Source organism: Apodemus sylvaticus, chromosome 3 (assembly GCF_947179515.1).
Source record: "Apodemus sylvaticus chromosome 3, mApoSyl1.1, whole genome shotgun sequence".
Lineage (NCBI taxonomy): Eukaryota > Metazoa > Chordata > Mammalia > Rodentia > Muridae > Apodemus > Apodemus sylvaticus.
The window spans coordinates 151044037-151056372 of NC_067474.1; the positions used below are offsets into that span (position 1 = coordinate 151044037).

The 12336-nt window shown below is 52.7% G+C and overlaps 1 protein-coding gene across 1 annotated transcript in view; it reads left to right on the top strand.

Annotated features, from left to right (window-relative positions):
• Hspg2 (heparan sulfate proteoglycan 2) overlaps positions 1-12336 on the top strand; it is a 98314-nt gene that overhangs the window by 77453 nt on the left and 8525 nt on the right. Inside the window, exons 65-82 of the mRNA XM_052177805.1 lie at positions 837-982; positions 1302-1443; positions 1985-2136; positions 2504-2645; positions 2752-2892; positions 3505-3639; positions 3794-3975; positions 4650-4845; positions 5067-5246; positions 5489-5749; positions 6063-6267; positions 7643-7740; positions 8110-8376; positions 9420-9529; positions 9686-9833; positions 9910-10026; positions 10826-10937; positions 12147-12291. Of these exons, the coding sequence (XP_052033765.1) occupies positions 837-982; positions 1302-1443; positions 1985-2136; positions 2504-2645; positions 2752-2892; positions 3505-3639; positions 3794-3975; positions 4650-4845; positions 5067-5246; positions 5489-5749; positions 6063-6267; positions 7643-7740; positions 8110-8376; positions 9420-9529; positions 9686-9833; positions 9910-10026; positions 10826-10937; positions 12147-12291 (2879 nt within the window). The remainder of the gene's footprint in view (positions 1-836; positions 983-1301; positions 1444-1984; positions 2137-2503; positions 2646-2751; positions 2893-3504; positions 3640-3793; positions 3976-4649; positions 4846-5066; positions 5247-5488; positions 5750-6062; positions 6268-7642; positions 7741-8109; positions 8377-9419; positions 9530-9685; positions 9834-9909; positions 10027-10825; positions 10938-12146; positions 12292-12336) is intronic.

Consider the following 12336-nt stretch of genomic DNA (forward strand, 5'->3'; position numbering starts at 1 on the left):
CTCAGGGGCTTGAAAACATAAGCTTGCAAGTATTCCATCATCTGGGGATGTCACACAAAGAACTTTGCCTCTCCACATTGCTGTCCTCAGTGAAAAGGGATAGTGGAGTTTCTACCTCTGCTAACTCACTGTGGGGGCAAACAGTGAGGTCCCTAAGGCTCGGGATCGTCCTGCAGGGTGTTAGCAGTCACCTGAGGTGGATCTCAAGGAGTATGTACTAGCTGTGCTATAGTAACAACGGTGGCACCTCAGATCTGTTGTAGCTCGTGGTAGTTATCTCTAGGGTGGGGCTAAGGACTTCAGGGTTTTAAAAGTGCTTCAATAAAAGGAAAACATGGACAGTGATAGCATGGGGGATCTGAGACCCGGCCATGATGGAAACTCGGATCAGATGTGATGTCTGAGTTGTCAGTTACCCAGATACCAATCCTCACTATATACATGTGAAGTTCATTTCATCCTGTTAGCCATGAGGCAGGACGATCATTCTCCATTTTACAGTTGAGGAAAGGGAGGCACAGAGGTAGCTTTCCAAAGACCACACATTAAATGGCCATGCTGGGAGCTGACCTCTTGCAGTCTGGCCCTCTGGTCTGAGTTCTCTGCTATCATCTTACTGGAGACTGGGAAGCATCTGTGACTTTGAGAGTTCAAGGTTGCCTGGGGTGGGGTGGGGTGGGGTAGACTAGGAGAAAGAGCTCACACACACACACACACACACACACACACACACACACACACCATCATCAACGAGCTCTACCCTCCAGATGGAGGGAAAGAAGCCCTAGAGTCTAGTCTACACAGTAGGCTAAGAGGCTTTAATCACTGACCCCTAGGTGGAGTCCCGCCCATCCGCATCGAGACCTCCTCCTCCCGAGTGGCTGAGGGGCAGACCCTGGATCTAAGCTGTGTGGTTCCCGGGCAGGCCCATGCCCAGGTCACCTGGCACAAACGTGGAGGCAGCCTGCCCGCCGGGCACCAGGTACAGAGCCTGGGGAGAGCAAACATATGCCCCCTCCTCCCCATGTCCTGAGCCCATCCCCAAAGGGAGGTTGGCCCCAGCAGTCAGTGACAGTTTGGGGAACTTTGTATAGGCACTAGGAACAAGTGGTTGTAAACAGACAGGACCCAACAGGGCCACCACCAGTCCCCAGCATCTTCCTTTAAGAGAGGATGCCACTTCTTCAAGACTCTACTTTCTGAACTCTATTGTCTAAAGCATTAAGGCAGAGTTTTGTGTAGCTCAGGGTGGAGCGTCTGGAGACTTCCCAGCCCTTCCCCACTCCCTCCCCTCCGTGCAGGTCCATGGCCACATACTGAGGCTGAATCGTGTGTCCCCAGCGGACGCTGGCGAGTACTCATGCCAAGTGACTAGCAGCTCAGGTACCCTGGAGGCTTCTGTCCTCGTCACCATCGAGGCCTCTGAACCCAGCCCTATCCCTGGTGAGTGACAAGCGACTGTGGGTGAGACACTCCTCTCTGCCTTATATCCTGGGGTTACAGACAATTGACAGCGAGCCTGGCTATACTGGGCATTGACTTTGCTATGACTGAGAACCAAGCCCACCCAGGCCAAAGCTCCCATGATCTGTGTCTGGGTCTCTAGTCCTTTAGTCACCGTAAATCAGTGGAAACCCAGTCCTGTGCCTCAAGAAGACATTGCAGACCCAGGGAAGGGAGGTTTCCTTGGTCGATACGGCTCAGGTACATCACCTCTAAGAGAAGCACCACATGCCGGGTGGTGGTGGTGCACACCTGTAATCCCAGCACTATGGGAGGCAGAGGCAGGTGGATTTCTGAGTTCGAGGCCAGGCTGGTCTACAGAGTGAGTTCCAGGACAGCCAGGGCTACACAGAGAAACCCTGTCTTGAAAAAACCAAATCTTAAAAATAAATAAATAAATAAATAAATAATGAAGTACCACAGTTAGGTCCTTGCCCTCACACAAGGAGCCTTAACTGTTCCACCATCTCTGTGCCAACAGCCCCGGGACTGGCCCAGCCCATCTATATAGAGTCCTCCTCCTCCCATTTCGCTGAAGGGCAGACTGTGGATCTGAAATGCGTGGTGCCAGGGCAAGCCCATGCCCAGGTCACGTGGCACAAACGAGGGAGCAGCCTGCCTGCCCAACACCAGGTAACTAGGTCGGGATGGGGAGAAACCTGGAATAGGCACGTGCTCCCCTATCGTAGTCTCCTCTGCGCCTAAACCTCATGCAGACTCCAGCACTCATGGATCATGGAAACCAGGTATTTGTTGGGGGATTGTTCCCCAGACCAAGAAACCAGTCGCTGAGAGGCCTGGGCTTTGTTTGGCCGCTAGCATTTGAATGAGTTTCCTCCTCAGTAAAGAGAGTAGGTTGATTTCAGAGATTCCGTGCAGGAAGTTCCTTTAGCCTCATAGTTGGAGGCCTAGCTCCCGAGTCTCCTGGAGAAACAGCCTCCTTGGTGCTTGGCCTCATCTGCAGAACCCTTGATGGTTTCCTCCTCTTTCTCCCTGACAGACTCATGGCTCCCTGCTGAGGCTCTACCACGTCTCCCCTGCTGACTCCGGCGAGTATGTGTGCCAAGTGGCTGGTAGCTCCCACCCCGAGCACGAGGCTTCCTTCAAGATCACAGTAACCACCAGTGCAGGGTCTTCCTACCGTGAGTGTTGGGAATGCCGGGAGTGGGGAGGGGAGCCTGGAGTCTAGGCAGGGCCTACCTGGGTAGAGCCAGCCTACCCTACTGAGCCTAATGTCTGACCATGCAGGCCTCAGAAGCCCTGTCATCTCCATTGAGCCACCCAGCAGCACGGTACGACAGGGCCAAGATGCCAGTTTCAAGTGTCTTATCCACGAGGGAGCAACGCCCATCAGCCTTGAGTGGAAGATTCGGAACCAAGAACTGGAGGGTGAGTGGCTGGGTGCCTGGGCTGGAGAAGAGGAAGGGCCATCCTCTGTGATGGAGCAGGATCTACACCATATTCTTGAGTGGCTCTGGGTAAGTAAGGCTTGAACCCACCCATGTAAAGATGGAGCAGGACCCAGGAGACTCCGAAGACACCCACTTTCTGCCATCTTTGATCAGGTCCCAGGCCCAGGCACAGAGGATCAACAGTGTGCTCTCCACCCCTTGCCTTCCTTTTTAGTGTTGATATGATAAAAAATACCCGGATAAAGGCAACTGGGGGTCCTGAGGGAGGACTTATTTCAGGTCCCAGTTGGGGGTTATATAGTCCATCAAAGCAGAGGAGTCGAGGCGACAAGAGCTTGAAACAGCTGCTCCTTGGTATCCGCAATCGTTCGCAGGGAGAGATGAATGAATGAATACCCCTGTTCAGCTCAAGTTCTCTGTTCATAAGATCCAGAATTCCCTGCTCGGGGGATAGCTTTCTTCACAGTTAACATGTCTTCCCATGCCAGTGAACCCGTTCCAGATTATCCCTCACAGGCCTGTCTCCTAGATGATCCTCTTGAGAGACAGTTGACACTAACCATCACACTTCCCCAATGCAACCCTACAGACAACGTCCACATCAGCCCCAACGGCTCCATCATCACCATCGTGGGCACCCGGCCCAGCAACCATGGAGCCTATCGCTGCGTGGCTTCCAATGCCTATGGTGTGGCCCAGAGTGTCGTCAATCTCAGTGTGCATGGTAAGAGACACCAACCTGTGGCTCTGCCGCTCTTGCCAGCCCAGCTTCTCCAGGTTTAAAGCCTGCCCCCTCCGGCCGTCCACCCAATGAGTCAGTTTTCACATACTGTGGAGTCGGATGTAACCCAAAACTCTGGGTGTCATTTTTCTCTCAGGGCCCCCTACGGTGTCTGTGCTCCCTGAGGGTCCTGTGCATGTGAAGATGGGGAAGGACATCACCCTGGAGTGCATCAGTTCTGGGGAACCTCGCTCCTCCCCGCATTGGACCCGACTCGGCATCCCTGTCAAGTTGGAGCCGCGGCTGTTTGGGCTCATGAACAGCCACGCGATGCTGAAGGTACACTTGGTTTGTTCCATGTGTGCATCCGAGGTCCTTTCTGAGACCCGATAGAAGCCTAGAGGGAGCCTAAGTGTATGGACAGAGAAGAGGAGGAAGGTGGAAGATGGAAAGGAAGATGGAATGGTGCAGAAGCCCAGGGGAGGGAGCAGGTGGTTGAGTGATAGGTAGGTTGGTACCTAAGCAGATGGACGGACTCAGTGGGAAATTAGTAGGGTGAACCATTCAGCAGCACGTAGAGGAGCTAAAAAGGAGGGCATCTGGGGAATGCAGCTCAGTTGGGAAAGACCTTGCCTACCGTGAACCAAACCCTGCAGGAGCCTCAGGAGATCACAGTCATCAAGGGTAGAGTTCGAGGCCAGCCTGGGCTACACTAGACCACTGCTCAGAAAACAAGCGATAATCGCAAATCGAAAGAAGGGACCCCTTGCCAGGCGGTGGTGGCACACACCTGTAATCCCAGCACTCTGGGAGGCAGAAGCAGGCGGATTTCTGAGTTTGAGGCCAGCCTGGTCTACAGAGTGAGCTCCAGGATAGCCAGAGCTATACAGAGAAACCCTGTCTGAGAAAAAAAAAAAAATCCAAAAACAAAAAAAAAGGGAAAAAAAGAGAAAGAAGGGACCCATGTCTGAGTTTTCTGCCGTGTGCCCCAAAACCTGACTCCTTTCTTTTAGATCGCATCAGCGAAACCATCAGACGCAGGCACCTATGTCTGCCAAGCCCAGAATGCTCTAGGCACAGCCCAGAAGCAGGTGGAGTTGATTGTCGATGCTGGCACAGTGGCCCCAGGTTCTCCCCAGGTCCGAGTTGAAGAAGCGGAGATGACCTTGGAGGCTGGACACACGGCCACTCTACACTGCTCGGCCACAGGTGTGGGGTGCTGGGCAGGTGTGGGGTGCTGGGGACCCCCAGGGAGGCAGATCAGTGCTGCTCTGCAGCTTGACTACATCTGAAGATTCTCACTTCCCAGAAGCATCCACTTAGCCAGTCCCTGGAGGGATGACGGGTCACTTAGAACCTTTGCCTATCACCTCCACACCTGATTGGTCCCTGGGACAACCTAGTGACCAGTGCCATCTTCAACCCCATAGGCAACCCCCCGCCCACCATCCACTGGTCCAAGTTGCGTGCCCCACTGCCCTGGCAGCACCGGATAGAAGGCAACACACTGGTCATTCCCCGGGTGGCCCAGCAGGACTCAGGACAGTACATCTGTAATGCCACCAACTCTGCTGGGCATGCTGAAGCCACCGTCGTCCTGCACGTGGAGAGTAAGACTCCCATACCCTCTCCTTGGACTTCAGTCAATGTTGCGTGGAGGCCTATGTTCTCCTGCCATCCTCCTCCTTGGGCAGAACCCCAGAATCACCATCCATCTAGAGGACTCCAGAGCCCGCCCTGGCTGCCACCCATGTCTCCTCTTGGACCCTAAGTGCTTGATTGTGCTTCTCGGTTCCAGCTTCCTACTGTGACCTCTGCCCTTTCCCACCTGATCTCTCTGTGTGTCCCTTAGGTCCTCCATATGCCACCGTAATTCCAGAACACACCTCAGTGCAATCAGGGAAACTGGTTCAGCTGCAATGTCTGGCTCACGGTACGCCCCCACTCACCTACCAGTGGAGCCTCGTGGGTGGCGTCCTCCCTGAGAAGGCTGTTGCCAGGAACCAGCTACTGCACCTGGAGCCCACGGGCCCTGCAGACTCTGGCCGCTACCGCTGCCAGGTCTCCAACAGGGTGGGCTCTGCAGAGGCCTTTGCTCAAGTCCTGGTCCAAGGTAAGCAACTGGAGTCTCGGTGGGAAACCAGGAGTCAGCGTCCCCACAGGCCTTTACTTGGCCGGCATGTACACTTGGGATAAAAAAGGCCTCCGCCTGTTTAGCTGTTTTCAGCAAGCATCCCTCTCGAAGGTCCCAGGCAGCTTCTGTATCCAGGAAACCCACCCCTCCTAGCATTTAGGCAGGGAATTCAAAAGTTTAAAATTCAAGGTCATCCTTAGCTACACCGTGAGTCTGAAGATAGCCTGAACTATACGAGAACCTGCCTTAACCAATTAGTCAATGCCTAACAGAATCTCCCGTGTCTCCACAGGCTCCTCTGGAGATCTCCCTGACACTTCCATCCCGGTAGGATCCACACCCACTGTGCAAGTCACTCCTCAGCTGGAGACCAGGAACATAGGGGCCAGCGTTGAGTTCCACTGTGCTGTGCCCAGTGAGCGTGGCACCCACGTTCGTTGGCTCAAGGAGGGCGGTCAGCTGCCTCCTGGACACAGTGTACAAGACGGAGTCCTCCGGTGAGTCCGGCGTTGGGCGAGGACGGGTCTTAGCCCTGTACACCCCGCCCCAACCCACCCCTTGCAACCTAAGGCTCACTGAGACTGAGTCACTTTACCTGCCCATGGGGCCTGCCTCAGAGCAATGTCCTTGAGTGAGCTGCTGGTCCTCTCTGGGCTTTAGTTTTCACAGTTGTAGATTATGGAATTGAAGTTTCCAAAATGCATAATGCTTTCCTTGTGCCCGGAAGGCCATCTGCTAACAGTAGCCGGTGTTCCTTCATTTCTGGTTTAGCTTGCTTTTTGGTATTAGATTTCTAAGACCAGGTCTCACTCTACAGCTCAGGCTGGCTTGAAAGTCACTATGTAGATCAGATTGACCTCTTAACTAGCTGTGATCCTCCTGCCTCAGCCTCTCAAGAATTGGGATCACAGATGTGAGCCACTGTGCCCGTCTCTGCATTCCTACTATTATTAAAGGCAAGCAAACGGCTCTGGGGTCAGAGATCTGCCGCTCAGTCCCTGTGAGACCTTGAGCCAGTGTGACAGTGAGCCTTAGTGGTAGCTGGGCCTCGTGGCACAGGCCTGTAAAGGGGAGGCTGAAGGACATCCTGAGTCCAAGGCTACAGAGTGGGTTAGTTAGGGCCAGCCTGGACAACGTCATTGAGAGCATGTTTCAAAATAAAGAGTGAAAATGGAAAGAAAAGGTAGATCAGTGGTCGAGCACTGGCCTGACATGGTTGAGGCCTGAAGTTCAATCGCAATTACACAGATAAATGATAGATAGATAGATAGATAGATAGATAGATAGATAGATAGATACACATATATATACATACATACATACATACATACACAGATGATAGACAGATGTTAGATACATAGATGATGATAGATAGATAGATAGATAGATTGATTGATTGATTGATTGATAGATGATAGATAATTGATTGATAGATAACAGATAGATAGATAGATAGATAGATAGATAGATAGATAGATATTAGATAGATGAAAGAGAGAGAGAGAGAGAGAGAGAGAGAGAGAGAGAGAGAATAGATAGATGATAGATAGGGTGGTGTGGTGCACCATCCTGCCCACCGGCATCCTGGTCTCTGATGCTGGTCCTGGAGCTGGTCTGTCTCATGTTTGTGTGTGCATGTCTGTATGTGTATGTGCACATACGCATGTGCTCGTGTGTAGATCAGAGGACAGCTTGCAGGAGTCAGTTCTCCTCTTCCACCATGTAGAACCCAGGGATCAAACTCAGGTCACCCGGTTGAGGGACATGCGCCTTTATCCCCCGAGCCATATCTCATCAGCCCCAAGTTCTGTTTCAGCTCACAGCTGCAACACTGTTGGCTTTCCTTCTGACAGTACTCTTCTTTCTTCTCAGAATCCAGAACTTGGACCAGAGCTGCCAAGGGACATATGTTTGTCAGGCCCATGGGCCTTGGGGACAAGGCCAGGCCACTGCCCAGCTTATTGTGCAAGGTAGGGGTGGCTTCAGGCCTCTGCAAAGAGCAGGGCCAGAGGTGAGAAAGGAAAGGGGCGATGCAGGGCCTACCCCTGCTTCTCAGGAAGCCCCGTAAATGTGCACGGATTACTCTCCTTGATTGCACCTTGCATGGTGGAATGGCCGTGACCAGTATTGCAAGGAAGGGAAGGGAGTTGGGTGCATGAGTGGGTGCTCGTCAGAGCAGTAACAGCTGAATTAGCAGCTACTTAGATGTGTGAATAAACAGAGGTTTAAAAAGGGATCCATGAACGAACATGGTATGTCCCTCATGGATATGTCGCCTGTGGAGTGCTCCAAGCCATCCCTCTCCCAGTCTTGACCTCACCACTCTGTCCCTCCCCCAGCCCTGCCCTCAGTGCTTATCAACGTCCGCACCTCGGTGCACTCTGTGGTAGTCGGCCACTCTGTGGAGTTCGAGTGCTTGGCCCTGGGTGACCCTAAGCCTCAGGTGACATGGAGCAAAGTTGGAGGGCGCCTACGGTCAGGCATCGTGCAAAGCGGAAGCGTCATCAGGATTGCCCATGTGGAGCTGGCTGATGCAGGACAGTACCGCTGTGCAGCTACCAACGCAGCCGGCACCACCCAGTCCCACGTGCTGCTGCTGGTACAAGGTAGAGACGAGGGGCTATGGAGGGCACCTGGGAAGGACAGGACTGTGTTGCCAGCTCCCTGGTGCTGGGTCATACCTGTGCTTTCCTGGGGCTCGCCTTGTGTCCCTATTTAAGGGACAGCTCTCCCAGCAAATGAATGGATGTGACTATTTGTCCAAGCAGGCTGCATGCCAAGGGCTATCAGAAAGAAAAAGTAGGCCTGGTGTGGTGGTGCATGCCTTTAGCCCTAGCACTCTGGGGAGGCAGAGGCAGGTGGATCCCTGGGCTCACTGACTCCAGAGGCAGAGGCAGGCTAATCCCTGTGAATTTGAGGCCAGCCTTGTGTACACATATCATGTTCCAGGCCAGCTCAGGGTACATAGCGAAATCCTACCTTAAAAGAGAGAGAGAGAAAGACAGAGAGAGAGAGAGAGAGAGAGAGAGAGAGAGAGAGAGAGAGAGAGAGAGAGACCAAAAATTGAAAAAAGAATAAAAAATAAAAAGGCATCATGGGACAGAAAGACTCTCACTATAGGTACACAGTAGACACAAACCTGTTTTGTTTTGGTTTTTGGTATTTTGGTTTTTTGGTTTTTCGAGACAAGAGTTTCTCTGTGTAGTTCTGGCTGTCTTGGAACTCACTTTGTAGACCAGCCTGGCCTCAAACTCAGAAATATGCCTGCCTCTGCCTCTGCCTCCCAAGTGCTGGGATTAAAGGCATGCGCCACCACTGCCCAGCTTACCTGTTTTCTTTAAAGGCAATTCCTTTTACCCCAGACTCTGAGACTTGCTTTGTCCTGCTCACTTACACTGCCTCGGTGCCCCCTTCTGAGGTCCCCATTGTACAGATGTCTGCTCAGGCCCGAAGTGATGTCAGCTCTCCAGGGCCTGATCTGCAACTGTGCCTGGCCCCCTCTGTCCAACCAAGAGTGAACAGTCACAGCCCCCTCATTTACACAGTGGGCACAGTGCCTCTCTCCCAGAGTCAAATGAAGACCAGAAAGACATAAGGTGGCATGAAATTGGTGAATGCCTTCATGTGATGGCTCTGTCTGTCCCCTCAGCCTTGCCCCAGATCTCAACTCCCCCGGAGATCCGAGTGCCTGCGGGTTCTGCCGCTGTCTTCCCGTGCATGGCTTCAGGCTACCCAACGCCTGCCATCTCCTGGAGCAAGGTAAATGCTGGGCAGGTGCCAGGCGACATTCCTCCGGGCCAGGACTGAGCTGGCTCAGAGCCACGGAACCTGACCAAGAGTCCAACTTAAAAGACAGGCCTGGGGCAGAGGTTGGGGCATGAACCAAGGCCAGGCCTTCAGGACCAATGTTTGTAGGTGGATGGTGACCTGCCACCCGACAGCCGTCTGGAGAACAATATGCTGATGCTACCATCAGTTCGCCCTGAGGATGCCGGCACGTACGTGTGCACTGCCACCAACCGGCAGGGCAAGGTCAAAGCCTTCGCCTATCTGCAGGTGCCAGGTAAGAGGACTCCAATCAATGGGCAGCACATGCCAACTCATCCACTGGGGTCTCTCTGACAGTCTTCTCTCTGCAGAGAGAGTGGTACCCTACTTCACCCAGACACCCTACTCCTTCCTGCCACTTCCCACCATCAAAGATGCCTACAGGAAGTTTGAAATCAAGATCACCTTCCGGCCAGACTCTGCGGATGGTGAGCAGGCATCTCACGGGTCTGGGAGGCTGGCCTGGGATTGATCGGGTGGGGATCTGCCTCTTGGATCTCATCACAGTATGAGCCCTGACAGAAGCTCCTGTCCTGTCCAGAGCCCCCTGGCTGTCTCTTGCCTCCTTGCTTTTCCATCCCTCCTCTGTGGCATTCTGACCTCCACCTGGTCCTGATACATGGGTGCTTTGATGCCCAGTCCTCCTGGTCCGTCTTCCTGTCCTGCTCAAAGTTCTATTTTATCTGATGGATCTCATATTCTCTCTCTCTCTCTCTCTCCTCATCTTGCTGGTCTCCCCCTTTCACTGTCCAGGCCTCCTTCTCTACTCAGGTAAGTTTCTGCCTCCCTCTCCTCCTCCAGGTGCTCCCCAAGCATGCATGCCCAAAAAGTCAGGTCCTATCCTGGAGCTCTTAGCCTGAGTCTTCTCCTCAGGTCACTGAGTCTCTGATCAGGAGGCCCCTGGCCACGTGCCCGGGTGAGGTATCAAAGAACGGAAAGGCTCAAGACAGTGGTCCTCAACCTGGGTCCCTTTCACAGGGGTCACCTAAGACTATTTACATAACAGATATTTATATTATGATTCATAATAGTAGTGAAATTCCAATTATGAAGTAGCAACGGAAATAATTTATGGTTGGGGGAGGTCACCACAACGTGAAGCTGTGTTAAGGGTCTCGGCATTAGGAAGTTGAAGACTGGCTTAAGAGCTTAAGTGAGAGTGGTGAAGGGCTGGTGGCCAGACGGGGTGGGGCTGGGGGAGGCTGCTCACACTGCTGTGTCCTCCAGGGATGCTGCTGTACAACGGGCAGAAGCGGATCCCAGGGAGTCCCACCAACCTAGCCAACAGACAACCGGATTTCATCTCCTTTGGCCTCGTGGGCGGAAGGCCTGAGTTCCGGTGAGATCTCTTCCTTCCTCTCTTCAGGGAGGGGTGGGCTGGGGACTGGACACGGGGTTTCTGTTGGGCATATCCTGTGTTAGGCTGAGGTACACTATCGTGATTCTAGAGAGAGAGGAGTTGCAGCTGTCACCATTAATGACCACTTGGTCTATTGGAGTAGGCGCCATATCCCAGGCAGGCAGAGGAAAGAGCCTCCAAAGATGTAGACTACTGTATGCCAGTGCTCATTAATCTATCCATTTGTCCATTGATTAATTCATCTGTCTACTCCTATCATCCATTCCATCCATCATCCATCCATCCATCCATTCATCCACATGTCCATCTATCTATCCATTTACCCATCTACTCACCCATCCATCTATCCATCTACCCATCCACCCATCCATCCATCCATCCATCCATCCAACTATCCACTCACTTACCTAGCCATCTACTCATCCATCCATCCATCCACCCATCCATCTATTCCATGCATCCATCCATACATCCACCCACCCACTTACCTATCCATCTACACATGTACCTATCCATCCATCCACCCACCCACTTACCTGTCCATTTACTCATCCACACACTCATCCATTTACCCATCCATCCATCCATCCATCCATTTACCTATCCATCTACTCATCATCCTCCATCCAATATCCATCTGTGTATCCCATTTATCTATCCATTCATCCATCCATCCATCCATCCATCCATTCATCCATCCATTCACATAACCATCAACTCATCCATTTATTCATTCATACTTCTACCAATCATTCATCCGCATAATGATTACTCACTTGACTCTTGCCATGTGGCAGGCACTGGTGTGAACAGGTGTGAACACAGGTCAGGTTGTGCCCTATGGGAGTATCCACTCTGCTTGGGGAATCCAAGCCATAACAAGGAAAATCATTGTCATCTCAGAAGCAAATGCAGTGAGGCCGGGTGCTAGGCTTCGGGGCCTCAGAGCAGAGAATTCTCCCAGCCCTAAGAGCGTGCTCTAGAGATGCTCCAAGGGAGGTGGTGAGGGAAAACACTTTTGGAAGAGGTATGGATATCCTGGGTTGGATGATTGCGGTGACAGGGACAAAGCAAGGACAGAAACAAGGAATGATGATATCCTTCCTCGGGGCCCTATTGCCCAGCCTGGGCCGGTGTGAAGACATGCTTACAAACACTTTTTTGCCCCTGTCCCATCCCACGGAGCAGATTTGATGCGGGCTCTGGCATGGCCACTATCCGCCACCCCACACCTCTGGCCCTAGGCCAGTTCCACACTGTGACCCTGCTACGAAGCCTCACTCAAGGATCTCTGATTGTGGGCAATTTGGCCCCTGTCAACGGGACCTCCCAGGTGAGACCCAGCCTGTCCCCATTCCCAGCTCTCAGCCTAGACGTA